Source organism: Elaeis guineensis, chromosome 11 (genome assembly GCF_000442705.2).
Source record: "Elaeis guineensis isolate ETL-2024a chromosome 11, EG11, whole genome shotgun sequence".
Taxonomy (NCBI): Eukaryota; Viridiplantae; Streptophyta; class Magnoliopsida; order Arecales; family Arecaceae; genus Elaeis; species Elaeis guineensis.
In genome coordinates, this window is record NC_026003.2 from 95,203,007 (window position 1) to 95,226,132 (window position 23,126).

The 23,126-nt window shown below is 37.2% G+C and overlaps 1 protein-coding gene across 2 annotated transcripts in view; it reads right to left on the reverse strand.

Moving 5' to 3' along the window:
- LOC105053564 (vacuolar protein sorting-associated protein 54, chloroplastic) overlaps positions 1-20,719 on the reverse strand; it is a 45,725-nt gene extending 25,006 nt beyond the window's left edge. Inside the window, exons 1-5 of one of the 2 annotated variants that reach the window (XM_010934776.4) lie at positions 19,626-20,716; positions 13,958-14,020; positions 13,358-13,437; positions 5,106-5,223; positions 3,367-3,441 (exon numbers count right to left, since the gene is read on the reverse strand). In XM_010934776.4, the coding sequence (XP_010933078.1) occupies positions 3,367-3,441; positions 5,106-5,223; positions 13,358-13,437; positions 13,958-14,020; positions 19,626-20,477 (1,188 nt within the window). In that variant the 5' untranslated portion in view covers positions 20,478-20,716. Of the gene's footprint in view, positions 1-3,366; positions 3,442-5,105; positions 5,224-13,357; positions 13,438-13,957; positions 14,021-19,625 lie in introns of both variants that reach the window. The other variant, XM_073245421.1, reaches the window with a different exon arrangement.
- Between the last annotated feature and the right edge of the window lie 2,407 nt (positions 20,720-23,126).

Genomic DNA, 23,126 nt, shown 5'->3' on the forward strand with positions numbered 1-23,126 from the left:
AGGAAAATCAGTTTAGAAGTATACTTTGCCTTCCCATGTTCAATCTACTTTTCCGTGGTTCACATTACCCCTTCTGCATGCCATATGTTTTGTGCATTGGGGTTCTTATAAGTGCATGAAATGTATTACATTAGGTTTGTAAACACCAACATCCACAATGAAGCAACGTTTCAAGCCTTAATATCAAGAGTTTCATACCAGCACCTAGGGTACAAGCAAGCTAACTGAGCTGAGCCTAGTAAGCTGCTCAAGCTTCACACAGTCAGGCTAGTTACTATTGTAACTATTCAAACTTCGCTAGGGATCAAGCGGAGCTCAAGAATGCATGCTCAAGCTCCACTAGGGATCAATGAAAGAGGCTTATGATCAGCTCATGGTCAACCATGTTTAACCAATCAAGCCAAGTTTAAGCTCAAAACTGAGCTCAAATCAAGCATGACTAATGACTATAATGACCCTCCAACAAGCTTGAAGAAAAAATGGATCTCTTCCTGCCACCCTGGTTCCCACACACACACACACACAAAAAAAAAAAAAGATTGCAAAGGAATAGATGAAAATGGGATTGGTAAGCAAGCCGAAATACAATCGCGGCATGCACCAGGAAAAGAAAGGTGTACTAGAGTGGAGAGCTCTCATGTTGTCACATGAAGGGAAGGGACCATGAACCAAGGTTTCAGGTCTCGACAAGACGTCCCATCGGACATCGGGACGGGTATCATCCCATGTGTCGGGGCAGGGCCGTCCCACCAGCATCCTAGCATCCCAATCGGGACATCTTGGGACATCTCCTATCCCAAGTATCAAGATGGGGTGGGAAGGCGGTGCATCCCGTTCTATGAAAACATCGAGATAACCCATCCCACGGGATTTAAAACCTTGCCATGAACTATCTTGGAATGCTGAACTTGAGGCTCTCATAGGGATGCAAAGGTAGAGGATCTCCATCAATAAGACGAGCACAATCGATGATGGTAAGATGAACATGATCAATGATGATGTGGCGAGATAAACCTAACAGATGAGAAGAAAGAAGAAAGGCTAGGATAGAAGGCATAGGAACATTATTCCATGATGGGGCGAGGGCTAGGTGAGAATACGACATGGAGAGGAGGCAACAGGCCAAGAGGGAGGAAAGGGATTTCGATATTTAGGTTTAGAATCGGGTAAGAGGTTGACTTGTATGTTAATACTTATATATACAAGAGTGTGCTCATGAGCCCAACCAAGCTGAGCACCTACTTGCTTGTGCTTGGCTTGTTAAACAAGCGAGCCTAATATCATGTTTGGGCTCAGCCCATTTAGCTTTTGAATGAGCCCTTAATGAGCCAAGCCTGAGCTGGTTAAGGACAACTCAGTTCAATTGTAGGCCTACAAGAGCCTTACCAACATGATAGCCCCGATACCAATGCATGCTATAATTTTGAAGTCGGCATAGCATCCACACCATGTGTCCATACGGAGAGATACCAAGCATTCATATAATACCAAGTCAGTAAGGTACAGCTCATACCACGCAGCATGAGTTGCTACTTAAAACCTTGCAAAAAGGTATGATGTCAAATATATGATATATCTATATCTAAATTATTTGAAGATGTATAAACTTTCATAACCTCTATCCATCAGAAAAAAGGTGTCATAAAGAGATTAGAGGGAAAATTCAAAAGCAATTGGACATATTTATGTCTAGAAAAATAATATTGCATCTCCTTGTTCCAGTATTCCATTTGAACTATAATCCTCTATTTTGTACAAAGGATGGATCGGGAAGAAAAGATGGATGAACGATCGTAAACATGGAAGGATAGATAGGAACGATTCCTTCCTCTATTTGGTATATAAGGAATCAAAGGAAGGATGAATGATATTTGCATGACTTTTTTACCAAACTAACCTTTGACAAAAAAGTATTATTATTATCAATTTATAGCACTTATTTATATTAAAGAAGTAGGGCAATATATAAACTTATAATCATTATAACTTACAATTATATTAAAAAAATTATATACATATTTAATTTTAATTAAATTTAATTAAGTAAATGATTTTATAAATTAATTACATATGAATTAAATTATTTTTGTATTAATTATACCAACAACTAATACAAGTCTACACCAGTACTTGCCATGTAACACATTTAGTGTCAATGTTGCACCAACCACATTGCACAACTGCATGCCCAAACCCAGGCAAGCTAAGGAGGACTATTTGCCACTAATACCAAGAAAAAAGGAATCACACATAGCATGCCCATACCAAGCTGGCACAACACATGCTTGTAGCACCTAGAACCTTGATTGCATTTTACAATCGCTGCACAAGATACTAAATGGCTGACATCCTAGCATCTTTTTAAACTTCAAAATTTCTCACATGATACAAGGTCATTTAGTAAAGACTTAATAATTAATTCCACTTTATGTGCTAATTGCTAAATGAAATTGGAAACTAATCATTGATCATTAACATATACTAGGGTTTCATTACTTTAATGTTTTAGAATAATAAACATTAAGGATGCAAAACAAGTTGGTCCAAATTAAGAAGTGTTGTGCAGTGCAGCTTAGTCTTCAAACTTATTACGTTGTTAAAGTTTCAGCATTTAGATTTGTGTTAGATTAGACGAGTATGAATCAACTAGGATCTCATTTAATCTGTTTTCTTTTGATCTCTTACATATCACACAACATCATAGGATGGTCCACAGAACACTAATGGCAAGTCTACTTATCTACAGTTACCCATCCTGATGTTTCACTTTGTGTCAGCATGTTCAATTAGTTCGTATCAGGCCCCAAAAAAGCACATTTTGAAATTCTAGATGTGCTGTTTTATAATTTGAATGCTGATCCATGTTATGATATTTAAAGATGCAAAATGGTGGCATATAGGAAATAATTCCTTGCAATTGTTATGCAGGGTTGAATACTGACAGGACATCAATCACATATTACTAGACACTTCTAATCTGAACTCAGAAACACTTGAAGGTGAAACAATGAAGTTACAAGGTCCAAAGCTTATGTGGCAAACTTGTTTCATGCTAGGAAACAAAGGTTTGACGAATCTATGTTGTCACACTGCCATGAAGCTCCACATACAATCAAATCCTGTCCACAATGAAAGGACACACTAATGGTAAAGATAAAAGTAAAGGAGTGCACTCATCAAACTGGAGTTGAACTTAATGAGATATATTATAAAATAAAACATTCTCTCTTTTCTTCCTCTCTCTTCCCACCCTCTCTCACTCTTCCCACTTCTCTCTCTCTCTCTCTCTGGATGCAGAAACTATACAGCATAGGAAAATCATCAATTTAATAAATTTCAGGCAAAAAAAGATAGGTAGAGACTAACTGTTCTGAGCAGACAAATGATGAGAGGGAGAAGACGATCTCGGAGAATGGACCTTTCATCATCATCTAACCTAACCTGTTGACCAATGAAGAACAGTCACTTGTTTGATAAGCAAAAAAGGTACTGCATTGTTGCAAAATCACTTCTAACGTATGTTGCTATGATGTTCTTGACATAAATAAAATTCAAATGGCACAACATCAGAATTCAGAGTTACAAAGTTAACTTTAAACAATATATGAACAAAAAATTGGAAAAGAAAAAGAAAAAAACTGAGAATTTAGTTACCACAAAGTTAGTAAAGAATAGTGGAAAAGGAAAACAAGCAGGAAAATAAAACAAAGCATGCATTGATAGATTGATGCCACTTCTCGAATAAGAAACTTGTGACAAAGTACATGTACAACTTGTAACAGAAATTTCAGAAGAGTAGTGCCATAAACTCAGCAAGTTTAAGAGATAATTAAAATGAGATAATAGGTATTCTTGATTTCTAAAGCAACATATTCTTGCAGTTCCATGACTAGAAAATTCTGATATCTAAAAATTGAGGCTTTGATGATGGAAGTTTGGACGCAGAAAAATACAAAGAAGTGAGAAAGAAAAGAAAAAAACCCAAAATTTGAGAGTTCAACTCAAAGTAGAAATTTTCAGCCCATGATCTGCAAATACATGACCTCTCAAATCAATCAGTGACTATATATAATGACATGTTTTAGTACTAAAAACCAGGCAAAAAATAGATTACAGATAATTCGCTGCACACTCAAGTCCTGGCAAGCAAGTCCTGGCTCAAATTTTTGAGGAAAAACAATGGCAGACCAACTCTCCATTGACCCTTGAAATGAAAATGAAAGAACAAAATGCAAAATTAGTAGCTCATACAAAGTATAGCACAAGATCCCATAAAAATTAAATAACTTCAATGTTACAATGGAGTATTATAGTCATGGCATTATATTGTACCTCACTTTGTTATGTATTAAATTATCATTGATTATGCTTATATGATTAAACAGAGGATGCTAGATATGAGAATAAGATGCTAAACAAGTCTTAAAAAATTAAACTATGTCACCAAGTGTACTAGGGTCGGTTGAACCAATTCAAAGACAGATTAAAATATTGAAAAGCAAAATTATTCAAAGGTTTCAGGAAGAAGGGTATGACCAAGTTATTGATATCTCAGACATATAGTTCAGTTGCCTTTCACATACATTTTATTCCTGTGGTTATAACCATTATAAGCAAAAGAATAGCCAGCATGCACACCACATCAAGGAAAAACCAGATACATGCTTTTGTTTTAAGCCGTCAGAAGAGAAACTATTACAAGTATACCAAAAACAAATCATTGTTCCGTATCATACAGCTATGTTCCACTATAAGTAAAAGTAAAACTAATCACTGTTTTGTATCATACATTTCTGTTCCATTATAAGTAACACCAGTTTCCAAATTAGGCAATTATTCAGTGCTAGGTTTCTGTTACAACAGATAGAAAAATTAAAAATCATCTTAGTCAATAAGGATTAATTCATGTCCTATATTCTTTTCAGTTTCGAACAAACTACAAAGTATGTAAATTTCGATACACAAATGTCGTGGCCTCCATGATGACAACATATATTGAGAGAAGTATAAGAACTCCTGTAGTTTAGCGAAAGAAAACTACTATAACTGGATAACTACGAGTTCAAATAACCAAACAAATGTTCAAGACACAAGAATGAACATACTTCATCCTCCATCCCATTGATGAGACTACCAGCCTTTGTCTTCAACTTTGACAAAATCACCTTATCATTAGTTTTGGCATCATTTATGGCTGCACGCAGGAATTCTGCTGAAAGAATGCTACAAGAATGAATATTATCAAGTTAAACAAGTCTGACATCATGTAATTGATAAATTTTAAACAACAACAACAGACAGAGATGACATGTTTAAGCGCACAACAGAACCCATCCACTGCTAAACTATGAAAACTAAACATGATGAATATAAGACATAAATTTGTAAAATTGTAGACCACTGACATAGCTCAACTAGTTAATTATAGAAGTATTTCAAATTTTATACTCCCATTAGTGTTTTCATGCAGGTTCCAACCCTGTACAGGTCAATAAGCCCTAAAGCAGGCAACTCGGCCAGTACGGCAAACATTGTTCCTGACTATCATCAATAATTTCAAAAATGTTCTTGATAAATCTAGAATCTAGAAAAATTTAAGCGCACCTTAACAGCTCCTCTGTACAGATACATCTTAACTTTCTTATTCTTCAGTTTTTGTGTAAATCAAAATCCCAAACATGTTCAAGATGTTAAATGAGAGTAATTAACCATTCACCAACCCTATATGGATTTAGGTAACCAAGAATGAACAACTAATGTAAGAGAGAATCCCATTAAAATAATATGAACTATCGTAGACATTGACCCAAGATACTTTAGCATTAGATACAATCCACAGTCTCCCACAATATGTACAGTAAACACTTAGAACTCATTTGGTCCATGGGAAAAAAGGGGGGAAAGTGTGGTCAACAGTAAAATGACAAAGTGGCTTATGTTTGGTTGGAGGCTTCAAAAGAGAGAGATGGGAAAGTTGCCTTCCAATGGGAATAAGTTTCCCACCTCCTATGAGAAATAGGAACCCATGTGGGACATGAGAAACCCACTTTCTCATGGGCTGGGAATCAAGGTAAAATTCTTTTTCCCAAAAATGTCCTAAATTTAGTCAAGTTATTAAGGGTGTAAAAGATATTTTACATAACTATCTCAGGAAAGTAAATACTCAACCAAACATAAGTCGCTCCGGAAAGTGTGCTTCCTATGCCATTTTCCCATGGTCAACCAAACATACCAAAACCACTTTCCCAAGTATAATATATGCAGGAACCAGCTTCCCAGTAAACACATTCCAATGAGGGAGAATTCTTCCCACGAACCAAATAAATCTTTAGTGAGACAAGTCGGTTCCAATAGGTTCTTCGAAGCCAGATATTGAAGGCAAAGATGAATTGTGAAGGCTATAAGCAACACCTTGACTCCTAGAATTTTTTTCATTGTTGTTGATTGATGGATCTTGCAGATAACAGATTTTCTTTTTTCACTTATTATTTTGTTAGCAGATAAAGGAGAAATTTAGATTACTCAAAAGAGTAACAAAGACAATATTGGATGCTAATAATACATCAAGAGTTCAAAAGTATCAGTAACTTTTAGCACTAGGTGATGCAAACAGTTATTGGGATTTACCTAAGACTTAACAGGTCACATGCTCACACATGATGCTGAATTTAAATCAGCGTACTGCATCATCATACACCAGCCAGTTCTATGGAACATAACCGTAATGTTTAGCAAAACCACTACTTTGCAAGTACCAACTGGTTTTTGAATTTTTTATGCTTCAACTTATAAAATTATAAGTCAAAATATGTGACCCTGGTAACTTGCAAATACACATCCACTTCAATGAATAAATGACTTAATGATGGAATCATCGGGAAAAAGAAAGATCAGTAACTGTAGATGAAAACTATATTATTCAAACTCAATAAAAGACAAAATGCATAAAATGTCCTTCAACTCATTCCAACTATTAGAAAGTGCTATAAAACCACCATAAATAGTGTTAGATGTATGTCCTAAAAGCCAATATGGCTGACACATTGTAATAATTCTAGAACACAATTTTGTACTTAATATATTGATATGATCAATAAAAGGACAATTTTTTTTTATTCAAGTGTGATAAGTCCTTCAATCATCCATGAAATTAGTTTCGATACATATTCTCAAGATGTTGAGAATTAGAGATATGTATTTAATTCCTAAATGCTTTCGGTCATAGGATCATCATGAGGATGGTGATTGATCCGGATAGACTAGCGCACAAATCGCTTCCTTCGGGATAGATGAGTCTTTGATCTACTGTGTAGAGACACAGGACGACGAGTGTGGGTAGTTGTTACTGAACGTGACCATACGAGAGATCACTTAGATTTCTATTCGATCGTCAGTGATTATCTCGATGCTGTAGTTGTATGACTGATCGTTCGACTTGAGATGGTACTGCTACTCGCAGTGAGGCTGCTGGAGTTTGATTGACACATAAACATGGATCTCAATGAGTCCTTGTAGTGGATGTTGGCGATAGTTGGTCCACTGTAGGAGTGGGGTGCGCATCAAGATAGAATCTATCGATCTTGATAGAGAGTAGTCCTATGAGATTTGAGAGGCTAAGTCCATGAGTCTGTGGCCACAGCAGTGCGATTGATGGAAAAGAGTTTCCATAGAAGTCACAACTGAATTTGAGCTAATCAAATATCATATGACTGATGTTAAAGTTTGACGATTTATCCATGACCTGCCATCTAGTCGGGACTCACGATAGAGGGACTGAATCACACGTTAACTACACCTAGAGGTTCATTTCAATTCTACTGGGTTGCCACTATATACTGCTAGGTGTCACTGGTAGATTGTGAGAGCTCACTAGGATTGTTCTGGATCGACAATCCTTATTTAGTTAGAGTGAAATTGTTCCGACACATTGAAAAAAATTTCAATGATACAATGATAGAGATCATTGTATATATCACTACCAGATAGAATGGAACCTATGGGGTCACACAATAAAGAGATTAGATCTGGAATTAGTAATTGAGCTTATAAAGTGTTAATTGAGTTTAGAGAAACCCATTGGGTTCATGGTAACCTTGCTAGCACATGGTTGGACCCAATTCCTCTTTCTGTTGGGATTACTTATTTGATAAGATAATTCTAACTTAATTATCTGCTAATAATCTTAATGAATAAGATTCATTGGACTCCAATTGTTAGGTGTCTAAGGTTATGGATCATATAAATTAAGGGTGCAAGTCCCTAATTAATTTTCTTAATAGTTATTTTTGGACGCCACCTTGATTTGATCAAATTGGATGTGTCCATTGATTAGAGGGCTTTTAGTTCTCTTATGGGACGTCTCTTGGGTGTGTTTTGGGGTGTCTAATTTTGGGTGCAAGGGCTCCAATTGTTGGCGCCTAATAGGCTTCCTAATGTAAGTTAGATAACTTAAGTTAATAGAAATCCTAATGCAAGTAAGACTTGTATTATGAGATTGAATAGGATTCAATCCTTGTGCCTATTTAAAGGGACCTCCTCTAAAGTTCCTAGAGCATCCAAACCAGCAGCCCCTCACACCCAAAGGCTTTCCCCATGCCCTCTCTTCCTCTCCCTTTCTCTTCTCTTGGGCATTCTACACACCCTTCCATTGGGACGCGCGTCCCAAGGTGTTCCATGCCCAAACGCTGTTGGGTGCCTTTTCCTTGCTGGTTTCTAGCATCTAGTAGCAGCACATAGCAAAGGGAGAAACTCTAAAGAAGAAGAGAAGAAGATCAAAGAAAGAAATCAAGTATTGATCGCAATTCAAGCTTCATTCAGATTCAGTAGGCTGAATTTTGGAGAACAAAAATTCAGATTAAAGAGGGCTGTTCCAGACTGATCCCGAGTGGATACTCGTAGAGGCCGGACACTTGTGCGGCTAAGAAAAAATCTCTTCTCTTTCAGATCCAGATTTGAAGAAAAAGATTACAAAACAGATATGTGATTTGATCACAATCTGAATTTCAGAATATATCAATTTAACATATGAGATAGATCCATGTGGTTTTATATTTTATGCATGCATAATTCAGATTAAAAGTGTTTTAATCTTATTCTCTACTGCAGTGTTTAGAAAATAAAATTTTTGAAACACATATGCATGCACCAAACTCCAAATTCCAACAAATAGTTTCAAACCTAGATGAGAAAGATGGATGGTTGATGTCAGGTAACAATGTCTCATAAAAATATGTGTACAACTACATCTAAACATGGTTTCAAAAACCACTAGAATGATCAAGAAACGAGAAAATACCATCGGGACCATGCTATTTCAAAGCACAATCGGCACCGGTACAAGTGTCAAGACACCAAAACAATCTGTACTGGTGCATATCAGGGCATACTAATGCGTACCGAAGATGTACCAACCATACCTATTGGTACCAATGGTTTTTCAATTTTTTTTTATGTTTTCAGATAAAATTTTGGCACGTTCAATCGGTACCATACCATTTGGATGAAAAAAAGTATAGGATTTTGTATCAGTATATAAACCTTGGATCCAAATTTGATGCAAAAGAGGATAAATTAGACCAACACCAAAAGTTGGGAAAAGACGGAATGTATGTTGTTATGGCTATGGAAAATGCCATGTTTAAGGATGATATCCATGCCCATAAACTAATAGTAGATTACATAGATAATTTGTTAAACCTATCCTTCTTATAAAAAATTATTATATTAAATGTTATAAAAAAAAAAAAGGCTTTTATCTGTGTGCATGCACAAGCCCTAGATATATGTCATTTTCCAAAAAAAAAAATCAAATTAGTTGAATTTTACTAATTTAAATACATAAAAATCCTAACTAGAGTAACATTGAACAATAAACATCAAGCATCATTATTTTCATTTATTTGGAAAAAAACCATTATTTTCTAATTAAGTTAAAACATTTTGATCCATGCCCATCAAATACAATGTGATGGCCAGCATGATTCAACCTCATTGGAATTTTGTTGGTTGAAATGTTATCTTCTGCAGTTAGAACCTTGAATATGTAAAAGTTCATCATGTTAATTCAATATGGTGATGTTCAAGGATTTAAATACCACCAGTTCAGTGTGGTACCATCAATACCACACTGTTCTGATAGAAAAAGGGTACCAATGGGGGTATGGGACAAAGGTTCTGATAGAAAATCATTGTGTACGCATCTGTACCAATTACATACTGTCAACCTGCACTAACCATGCAATTCTGTTCTGCTTGTTTTTTATTCTTGTTGATATTGACTATCTCGGTTCATCCGGACCATAATGACACCATCCCATTCTGAGACAAAACTGATATAGAGCTTAATATTGCTATTTAAACCCTTGGAGTTGTTGGATTTAGTTTAAGTTAGATCATAACATACTTTGTTAAGCAAGTAACCTTATCTTCACCAACATACGCATTTATTTCAAGACAAGAGGAGTGCATTATTTGTTAATTATCGAGATGCTTCACTTATGAAGTTGCCATTGTAAACATACATCCACCTTGATGTCCATTTATTATGAGCGCGTATTGGGTTATTGTATTGCATCCATTGACTCCATATCATAGACCATTTCAAGCATGCTACTGCTGGATTCTTGCATTGACTTTTTCAATTCCAACACTTGCTCCTCAAGTTCCAATATTCCGTAGTTTTAGACCATAGTCCTGCCATCTCAAAACTCCCGTGAAAATAGTAGCAGCCATCCTCACTTATGGAGGATTTTTTCTGTTCAAAGTTAAATAGTAATGTTAAATATGCCTCAAAAGATGATTGCTAATTTTCATAATTGTTTGCCTTACAGTCACCTAAAAGATTGCCAGAAGACATCAAAATCTTTCTGGTTTGATGCACAATAGTTCACAAAGATCTAACATCTAGTTTGTAATTGATATTAGCAACAGGAATGTATTATACCCAGACCACCACCTCGATATAGATAACCAGCTATCAAGGTGATGATTCTGTGATCCAAAATCTGTCAGACAACCATTTGATAAGGGATTTGAGGCTTTTATGTGGTTTAGGCCCTTTATCATCTCCAACAGTTCAGACTTCAAACACCACTTATTTCTATTATGAATGTTACTGCATCATTGCCGATTGAATCTACGCATAATTCTCTAATCAGTTCAGGTCTAACTAGAGTTTCTCCTCTTTGCCCCCTACAAATGGCACATTGCATCTCATAATTTTTCAACCACGTTGAGGACTTTTTCAACTTCAATCATTTGGCCAAGAATCTGAGGGGCCTATATAGTATGCACTATGACAATTTAAGAGGGTTGTTAAGCCTTTCATTTTGCAGTTGATCAGGAGTAAGGGGTTGAGGGCTTGCTTTGGTGTCACATAAAGTGTCAGATCCTCAGTAGCCTAGGGTCACCAGAAAGTGTAGGAGCAGATTTGCATGTGTAAATGGGAGATACAAAAAAGAGTACCCATATGCCATATGCATTTAGGGATTGTTTGGTTGGGGGAGAGTTGGGTTCTAGAATGGCAATGGGAATGAGTGACTCCTATTGCAGCCGTTTGATTGGGGGGAGTCCCATTTCAATTCTAGAAGGAAATGCAAATACCCCAATCACCCAAAACTCAATCCCAATTCTTTTCCGGTATTCAAATCCCATTCCAATTCTGATTCCGATTCCAATCACAAACCAAATAATGGGGAATATGGCCATTCCGATTACGGTCACAAACCAAATGCATCCTTAAAGTATTACAAGGATCCCTAGTCGACACGATCATTACTACACTATCTATCAACTAGTAAATTCTATGTCAATCACTAACTACATAGATGAGAAACCTCTTAGATAGTATAACAATTATTTTTAGACATTTCAAATATTGCTAGTCATTATTCATGATAAGCACAATCAAAACTTTAGCACACAAATTATACCAGTAAGATCATAACTGCTTTCTGTTTCTGTCTTTTCATGTTTTTACATAAGCACATATATATATCATGCATGGTTTTCAAAACCATCCCGAACCGGATGGTTCGGGACGTCCCGAATCAGGCGGTTCGAAACGTGCCGAACCGGACCAATGAAGAACCGGGATGGTCCGACGGGGGAAACGGCACACGCCGGTGCCAGGAAAAAAAGAGAGGGAAACAGAGGAAGAGAGAAGAGAGGGAGAGGCCATCGAAGGCTGACGGTGGCCCTCTATGACCGCCAGACGGCCACGGAAGCCTCTGTGGCTTGGTTCGCCCGATAAGGCTGCCATGACGAGCGAGAAAGAGAGAGAGAGGGAGGAAGGCCGTCGGAGATAGGAGGATGAGACGGCGGAGGGGCTGTCAAAGGTCTCTAGATGGCCATCGTGGCCACCGAACAGCAGAAGCAGCGCAAGTAGAGTCGTAGCCGCGGAACAGGAGCGACTGCCCCTGTTCACACATCGACCGTTTTTTAAAAAAGAAGATGAATAGTGAAGTCAACACTTGATTTGCCGGCTTTATTTTTTAAGATTTTTTTTTAATAATTAAAAACAGTGAAGTCGGCAATCGGTTTGCCGGCTTCACTATTTCAGTACTTTTTAAAAAAAATCCAGAAATAGTGAAGTCGGCAAACATATTGCCGGCTTCACTGTTGTCAGACTTTTTTAAAAAAATCTCTAAAATATGAGGCTTTTTTAAGCCCTTATTTCACGGCTACGAAGCCGAAGGTGGCATTTATGCCACCCAGCAGCCAATCGGAGGCCCTCCGACAGCGTCTCTACCAAACCCCCCCTAGGTCCAATTCTCCCCCCTTTCTCTTCTCTCTTTTCTCCCGCCAACAATGCGGAGCCGCGGTGGCCATCGTGGCCCTCCGAGGGCCCGTGCAGCCCTCAGGTGGCAACCGACAGTGTCTCCGCCGTCTCAACCTCCTTCCCTCCCCTTCTCTCCCTTTCTCTTCCTCTCTTTTTCTCTCTCTCTCTCTTTTTCTCCTCCCGGTTCGTCCCTTCCTCCCTTCGTTGGTTCGCGCCCGTCCAATCCGGTATGGAGCCGTGCCGGAACGTGCTACCGGCCGGAACAACCACCGGTACCGATATTCAAAATCTTGATATCATATCATGTTAATTAATGTGAAGCTAATCTTGACAATATCAAATTAACAATTTCCTATACACACCAAGAAAAGAACCAGAATAACAACACAAAATGAGTCCGACAACCACAATTCTAGATAAGACGGCAATGAACGTGAATTTGACCTTCAAGAAAAACACACAAGACTACCCACTAGCATTGAGTGCTAGTTCACATCAAGAGATATGAGCAATCATGAAAACAAACATTGACCTCAAGGACAAAAGCATATAACTAACAAGCCACTGAAAAAATTGTACCTGTTTACTGAATCTAAGGATGTTGCCAATTGGTCACGGAGATGACGAAAACAATGAAGACCAGCCAGCTCATCAGTTTCCTATTCATATAAAAGGGAAAGCATGAGCAGTACAGCATCAAATTTCACAAAATTCAAGACAATATTTATTCTGCAAAAGGAAAAATGTAATTATACAACCAAAAACTTATGTTGATCAGAAAATTTAAAGAAAAAACTTAAAGAATACCTGAAGCCAAAAGTTCAATATAAAAATCATTACTCAAAAATTAAAAACTATGTTCCATTGAATGAACTGGCCCCGACCATTGGCATTTTATTTGGCTATAGATTTTCATCAAGTTGATATCAAACTCAAACATGCATATCGTCAGTTAACTGCTATGAATGAAAGTGCAGATTGGATAATGAACACTCTGATTTACCATCTTTCTACATTATAATTCATTTATTTTATTTATCTATATTAATTAGTTAAGAGATCATAGATATAATCACATCATATGAGAGTAGGAATGACCATTTGGCATAACCTAAGCAACACAAGACAAGGATACTCCTGACCAATAAATAACATATACCTAATCAGGTAGAAAATTACCAGCAAATGCTGCAAGTCATCTGTGACATCTAGAGCACCAGCACAATCTGCTGCTGCAACAAGCTGCATGAGGTCAACTGCATTAACTCATACTGTCAAAGTTACAAAGAATTACGATTCAGGTAGTAAGTATAATAAACCAAAACAAACAGAGTTCAAATTGCCAAGCAATAACTAAACTTGCAAGATTAGTCATTAGAATACGAAAAGATTACAATGAATATTAAAAGTTAAGAAGCACCCGATTTTAACCAACATGAAGAGCAAAAGATATGATCCCGATAGGTTTACCCAAGCTTGATGTGCATGATCATTGAAACAGCTTGTTTACCCCTTTCATAAAAATAATAAAATATCATGGTTCAAATCAAGCAGCATACAAACCATCACAAGATGAAGTATGTTGAAAACAGTACCAAATTATTTAGCATATCTCTGGTAATAAACAAGTGATATGTCCAATATAACCTCTGATTCAAATTAACAACTATTAATCTCTTATATCAGCCCCCTTCTTTTAGTGCTGTTAAAACTTTGTGATGCTTTATACTTTACAGTAGCTCTACGCTTGCTCGCTCAATGTAATCAAATAGCAACCTTTTAAACTTCTACCTACAGAAATGTTCTCATATGTGCAATAGTTGGAACTCCCTTGACATTCCTGTTTTTTACTGTAACACCCTTACCATTCCTTCATTGTCCCAAGATTTATCCCCTATCATCAAAGAGTGCACAAAGCCACATTTTTTCCTAAAATAATTACAGTTATAATATGCATCTAAATGTAGAAACCACATTTTCCACCATAGACAAGGGGAAACATGTCTCTTACTTGACGAGGGGTTTCCTAGTAAACCAAACTAAGAAATGAATGGGAAGCACATTTTGAGAAACATGGAATTCACATACTCAAAGTAACCAATATGGTATCCCACTCAGATAAGAAAGAAAAAAAAACAAGCTCTCATGGAATTCACATGCTCAAAATAACCAATATGGTATCCCACTCAGATGAGAAAGAAAAAATAACAAGCTCTCTTTTTCTCTCTTCCCAGTGTACCTTAAGCCCACCACCTCCAGGAAATTTTTAAAAAAAAAATCAGTTTACATATTCTCTTCATATGAGTTATCTTTCCGTATTCCTTCTTTAATTAGAGGTCTTATAAATCTAAAATTGTTTTTAATTAAAAATAATCTACTATTATATGAAGCCATAAGATGGACCCTCTCCTTAAAAAATGTTATGTTCTAGGCCAATGAAAAAGGGAAAAAAATTCACCCCATCGATCTAGTTATTACAAAAAGAATACTAAGACAATGAACAGGGATTTTTTAATGTTTTCTTATACTTCGTTTATATTTTTTATTCTATTTTCTCAAAAACATTTTTTTTGTTTTATATATGATAATTGTAATAATTTTATATAAACATTTCTCGTTTCCAAATTGTACAAATTGTTGTCAATCATTTCTTGCTCTCGTTTCTCCTACCATTTCTCATACTTATTTCACTATTTGGCGATTATGTTTTCCACCTCTTCCATCTTTCCTAATAATATCAAAAAATTATTTCAATCAATCCTTGCAACACCAGGACCTTCATCCCATCTTCCAAATCTGATTATTTGATGACAGCAACTTATACAAGTGATAGAAATAAACTCCCTAAGAAATTTCATCCTAGCCACCTCATCACACATTCACATCCTCTCATTGCATGAGATCTCTACTCTCTCTCAACACCTCTTCCTCGAAGCCTTCACATATAAGCCCATCAAACTCCAGTATCGGTGTATTTTTACTCTCACCATTCCCGCCGCTCTCTTTGACCCTAAATAAATTTCAAGTGACATTATAGTGGGATAAAGGATTTACTGCTATCCCAGCAGGTAAAAGTATTGTACTTGTAACTAAGATTCCTCATGGAAGCCATATGAATTGCAAGCAACTTATCCCCTCCCAATATAAGAGTATAAACTGGTAACAAAAATAGTTACAAAAAAGAATCAATGTTTAAAAGAAGAATGTTAGGTTGTTGGATTACAATATGGTTGTCATGGTTTTACCTTATTGTATCAAGTTCATTAGAGGCTTTAAATATCGATTTCATTACTTCTTAACAAGGATTTAAGTGCCCTTCCTTATCCAACCAAACCTACAATACATATTGTATTAATAGGTTATTGAAATGGTACAATGACGCACACCTCTATTTCATGTGTCAGCCCAAATAAATGCTAATCAATTCATGTCAATGTGCACCATTCCAATACATATGAAGATGGATCAAACATGATGTACAAGCTTGTACCCTACTTCTCCCATGAAATTAATAGACAAATATCCTAAACAATCTACCTATAAGTGGTCACTCTTAAACATCCGTTTCTCTTTCTCACTCTTTGATTTTTAAGAATATAAAGAGCCAATCTACAGATTGATAATCATAACGATAAAACATCATCACTTTACATCAAAATAGAGTTTGTAAATCACGGTAATCAGCCGTGTATAAGCTTTAGATTGATCATGATCATAATAAAACATCATCACCTTGCATCAAAACAAAAGTAAAAAGTCTTAGTATTCCATGGCATATAAGTTCGCATATTACAACCATTGTACAAATTTCCCATCTAAATGATAATAATTGATGTGTTAAAATAAGCAAGCATCCTCTTTTACATTTTTATTAATAATAGTCCAACATCTATATATGTGACAAAATACCACACTTCCAGCAATCAACACCAATATCCATGACCCAAGACTTCTATAAAATAGTTATGGACCATAGTTTTTCATTTATCTGTCAACACCCATGCAAACACCCTAAAAATTGGTCCACGTAAAATATATTCAGTGCATCTCTGCGTATCATTTGAAATGTTCCTGTGTTGTCATGCTTCACTTCCAATACAGGACAAGTATCAGCTGCATGATATGCCAGCCCTTAAGAAGCCTCAGGCAGGATACTTGATGCTTCACTCCTTGCTTTTGAAACTAGCATTGGATCCTCTAAACATGCAAATGATTATTTTGAAAAATTATGAAGGTTAATGCATATTAAACAAAGCCAAGCAACCAATATAGACGACTCCTATAATTAGATTAGGTTTAGATTTTCTTAATTTATATTTTAATGGATTTCAATTTTAGTTAGATTGATCCTAGGGGCTATGGTTTTTTCTTTTACCATTACTATACATACTAATTGAACGAGAACTAATCATTAGAATTGATTTTGTAAAGGAATATTGATAGTCTTCTACTTGTGCCTCCAAAGTACCCTAATTATTTTCTATAGGAAGTCTTGGACTAAGTTTAATTAGGAAAGGATTGAAATTGGCTCACATGTGTAAATAAATCCCCAATGATGATTGCACTACCTTTTTCTCCCTTCTTGTATTTCCTTTTAGGGCCTGAAACTTATCCTGTATTTTCTATACAGTCATCTCTCAAGGTTGCAGATCCCTTAGATAAATTTATTACCACCACATGGAAGGCACAACTATTAGATACATAAACTCGAAGACACGCCACCTATAAACTTTATAAGGAATTTTTTTTCATCATGTTTGGCTGTACTTACACATTGATGTTACAAATGCTCTAAAATATACTTTAATAATTTTGGTTTAATATCCAACAATTTGATCACCTCAACTCATATCATTGCCACCTACACCTTCTAAATTTCTTGAAAGACTTAGAAGTCAATTTAACATTATTTTCCAAGATCCTTCAGCAAAGAGAACTAAAGTTGGATATTTTACTGAGATGATGTCTAAGACACACTACCTATAACCTTTATAGGGCATTTTTAATGAACATGCTAATCATTTTTGGCTCTACTTACACATGGACGTTATAAATGCTCTAAGATATACTTTAATAATTTTGGTTTAATATCCAACATTGATCCCCTCCACTCATATCTAATGCCAACTATACCTTCTGAATCTCTTGAAAGACCTAGAAGTCTATTTAACATTATTTTCAATGACCCTTCAGAAAAAAGAACTAAAGATGGGTATTTTACTGGTATTATGTGGCCAAAAACTTCCCAGATGGAGCTGCCTTTTGGCGCTATTTCAGACAATTAGACAAAAAAATTCCTAAAGTAGCGTCAATTCATTGTCCCCATTCAGTTTTAAGATCTGCAACTGTCGAGTACTACAGATGCTTTAGTGCTTGCACTTCTAGGGCTTAAGCTACCCAAATATTATGTCCCCCCCACACACACCCCCCCCCCCCGGGCAGGAAAAAAGGCCAAAAGAAGGAACAAAAAGGAAAACCTTTTTTCCAACCACGCTAATCTAAGTCATGAGAGCAATGGTTAAATACCATTTATCTTAAGAACAACATACACTAAAAAGCCAATACCCTAACTATATTAAAGCAACAGCGGAAAGGATCAATTAAACTTGGTTTTTGAAGCATATAAAAGATGCCCATGTTGTCTCTAAGTTCCTCGACTGCACATCTTCGGTGTATATTGATGTCATAGCCATCGAGCCTTGTCCCAACTATTTATAGTAGGCTTTATGAATAACCAATACCCAATTATTCTTATTAAGGCTAGCTTTGATATAATTGCAAGCTTATCAATCTCCCTCTTACAACTTCCATCAATGTTAGCTGAGGCCTTGCCCTCCTCTTTTAAAATCTTTCAATAATAATAGTATCTTTACAGGAGCCTCCTTATGTTTTTCATAGACATGCTTATGCCATCTAAAAATTGATTATCCATCACTTTGCCTTTAACTAGAGGAACTCATACAAAGTGCCTAATATTCTTCATCTTATTTCTTCCTACTAACATCATGCACCTATCTCAACATTTCCATTTATATTACATTTAGTATATTTTGTAGATGCTCTTTACTACCTAACATTTGCATCCATAACATGCCTGCTGTTGTTTTATCATTTTTTCCTCACATAACCAATGAATGTGTCAATCAAGCACCTCACCCCTTCATTCAATCAAGCACCTCACCCCTTCATATTTCTACCCCTTATTACCTTATATGTCTTCGATAATCTCTCAGTTCTAATTTAATCATAAATCCTAATTATTGAAACAAATCACCTTGTCATTTCTCTCATCCATCAATCTTGACTGAGGCCTCCTCTTCATTTTCATCACATGAAGGCAGCATTGTCATTTTAAATATGATAATCCAAACATGTTTCGAAATCACTAATTTTGATGTGTATGCAGCCCCTTGACCACCCAACGTATGGGTCCAAGCGGCCTGCATATACAGTTGGGGTAGGATATGATATTCCACTAGGAAACAACAGTTAGGGATTATGTCATCACACCTACTGTAATCTGTGGAGATATTTTCTTCAGTTATATAAAATTTGAAAAGCTCATGAGGGTATCACAAAGAACCCACATATTTTGCGTTTTGAACATCTCCATTTCTTCAATTCAGTCTGCCACAGAGAACATGCACTCTCCAAGCAGAATAGGTGGCGGAAGGGATAAAAGCAGCAGCAGCAGAACTCGTTTCTCTTACTTGTTTCTCTATATCTTGTGAATTTTATGGAAACGGTTTAAGCAGTTTGTAATGATAAATCTCTAGCTCGTTAAAAACATGCTGAAATCAGATCCAAAAATAAAATATATACATATATATAAAGAAAAAAAGCGCACCAGTTTCAATGCTGAGAGCGCCTGGCTGACATACAATATAACGCTGAGCTTCTGCTGCAAAGCAACGAGGTTCCCCCGCGTAGCATTAAGCTCCTGAACCTCCCTCGCGGTTCCCACAACATCACCAGTCAAGATCCTGATCGTCTCCCGCAGCTCCCGAATTCTCGCACAGGCCTCCACAATCTCGCCGTTCAGGCCCTGCAGCTGCCCCTGAGCCTCAAAGAACGAGTCCGACCGCAGCGAAATCTCCCTCACCAGGTGCATCTCTACCACATCCAGGTACTGTGTCAGCCTCTCCTGGAGCGCAGTATTCTCCTGGGCCGACGGCGAGAAGGGGCACGCGGCCTGGAATGTCGTCCCCTCCTCCAAAGCAAAATCTACCTTGAAGAACAGGGACGGCACCTCCCGGAGGCACGCCACCAGTGCCTCCCCCTGGCCCCGGACTTCTCCATCCCCGGCGGCTGCGGCGGTCTCCTTGGAGCTGTGATTTCGGACATCCTCGAAGCGGGAGTAGGACTCGAAGATCGCGGAGAGGTAGGGCTGGAAGTCGGCGCGGCTGACCTCGGGTAGGGGAATCGAGGGGACGAGCGGCGGAGGAGAATCGAGGGCAACGGCGGAGGTGGAGGGCCACCAGAGGGACCAGGTGGCGTCGGAGCGGCCGGCGTGGGGATTGTTGAGGATGGAGGAAAGGCTCTGGCTGACGGCGGCGGTGGAGGCGGAGGGGGAGTCGAAGTCGGATCGGCTGGAGGCGGAGCTGGAGCGGCCGAGGTTGATCGGCTCGCGGGAGCGGGGTAGGCCGTCGGGGGCGGTGCGGAGGGGGGGCCTTCCCGGCTGGAAAGGCGGCGCTTCCATGGCGGCGGAGTCTCGGAGCAGAAGAAGCTTCGGATGAACCCTAATTCGGGGGCCAGAGAGGCAAGATTTAGAGATTTGGGGAGGAAGGGGTCGCAGATCCGATGCTGATCTAATAATATATATACAGCAATGCGATGGAGGGAGGAGTTGCGGATCGAGAAAGAAGAGAGGGAGGTAGGAGAACTGATTGTTTCTCTGGGCACGTGGAGGGGTGGAGAGGGGGTGTAGGGATCCACGGGGTTGTTTTTAATAACCTGCAAAACCCTGCTGGTTTTAGGATTGGCTGCACTTAAACTTGACTCAACCTCTGCGGATTTAATGGGTAATTATGATAATATTTTATATTAAAAATTATTTTTATTTATTAATTTTATAATAAGATAAAAAAAAATTTTGAGAATTTTTTTTTTCAAAAGATAATCTCTCAAAACAGTAAAGATTGCTGCATTTGATAAACGTTCGACATTCGATATTTTTCTACAGTACTCAATATGTAAATTATTTTTTATATTTTTATTTTTTATTTAAAAAATATAAAAAAAATTGATACGTGTATAGATAGTTTGAAAAATCTGTCTTTATTAAAAATATGAATAATTAGGACCGAATTGATTTTGAGATATTCATAAAATCAAATTAATTTAAATTGATTTTTTAAAATTGCAATCGAAATCAAACCGACCATATGCTAAAATCTATTTATTTGGTTGGTCATTGAGTCGACGATGAAAGGGAAAAGACCTGCAACCTTTGCAAAAAATCGATTGGTGGACAGACTATAGACCCACAATCTTTGCAAGAAGAGAAGCTGCTGTGACAACGGTAAGAATCAAAATCTTTATCTCTTCTGCCATTACCACAAGCAGGTACTTCCTCTCATTCGCACCATATGCTTTTTGATCAGTTGCAGCATAAGTTAGAACAAGTTGCAAGTTCACATTCTTTTATCTCTAACTTAGCGGAATCCTCTTCCAGTGTTGTCACTCATGGGGCTGGTGTTATTTTGTTAGAGGATAATGTCAAGACTAACCCATATAAGAGGGTCTCGAAAATCATAGATCAATGAAAATTTTTGCATGGAACCGTAGGAGGGCAGCTAAACCCTCCTTTGTTAACTATAATAAAATTATAATTCAATAATATAGGCCGGAGTTTTGCTGTTTCTTTGAGACTCGTCTCTCTGAGCATTCTATCCCTCGTGTCTCAGGGTCATGGGTCTACAATGGGATATTTATATGATTTTGGCAAGGAGATTATCAAGGGGTATTTTTGTCACATGAAAGAAGGAGGTTGGAAATGTTCAGTTCACCCGTGTAGGGACACAGAGAGTATTTGGTCTTATATCCACACAAAATGGGCCCTCATGGGTGTTGGGGGCAATTTATGCTAGTATGGATTGAACGTCGAACACTTTGAAAAGAAATAAAGATTGTGTTGACCTCAAACTTGTCACTTCTTCTGGTGAGAGACTTCAATTATGTCTCACAAATGGAGGATAAAATAGAGGCAAACCTTTTTGGGTAAACAAGGATATCAAAGAATTCAGGGCCTTCCTAAGACAAAGAAGCCTTATTGATTTGGGCCAAAGTATATATGGTGCAATAAATTGATTAGGGCTGGTTGGGATCTAGGAGAGAATTGATCATGTTTTTGTTTCTGATCAGTTGTTGGATTTACTTTTAGAATCTACTGTTATACATCTTACTAGATTTGCCTCTGATTATGGCCTCTATTATTAGATATCTTGGCTAAAAGGATGCATGGTGGGGCACCTTTTCTCTTTGAAAAAATATGGTTGATGTATGATGGGATTAAGCAGGTCGTTCAACCAGCGTGGAGGTGTGAGAGGAATTTCTCGCCGACCATCAAGCTATGAAAACTTCTTAGCGATACAAAGAGGGTGATTAGCAAGTGGAAAAGAAGTGTTGGACACTTGTTTAGAAAATGAAAGCATATTATGTTAGATGTGTATCTTAGAAGTCAATTATTGGCTGACATATATTGTAAATTTTAGAGCACAAAATTTATACTTAAAAATTTTATTTATCAATAAAAAGATAATTTTTATTTCAATCATATTTTATGTGTCCATGATTCGTCCAAGGGATTAACAAATAATAATATATATTCTCAAAGTCTTGAGAATTTAGGATATATATTATTGATGGTTAATTCTTAAAAACTCCCAATCGATGGATCATCACGGAAGATAGTGATCAATCTAATTAAATCGATGTATGGATCGCTTTTCTTTCAAACAGATGAGTCTCAGTCTGCAGTGTGGAGACACTGGGATGAGAATGCGGATGATTGTTAAAAACAACTTATACTGAGTATAATCAATATGAAAAATCATTTGGATGTTTACTCACTCGTCAGTAATTATCTCAATGCTGCAGTGGTATGAGTGATCCTTTGACCTACGGTGCCTCGGTTATTCACAGTGAGATTACTATAGTTTGACTACACATATACTTGGTCTCCTAGCCATTTGGTTTCTCACGATGTATGTTGGCTATAGTATGTTCAGGTTTACTATTGGGAGTGGGATACACCTAGATAGAATATATCGATCTTAGTAGAAAAGGAGTAATCTTATGTGATTCATGAGACTGAGTTCAGAAAGCCTTTAGCCAAAGCAAGTATGAA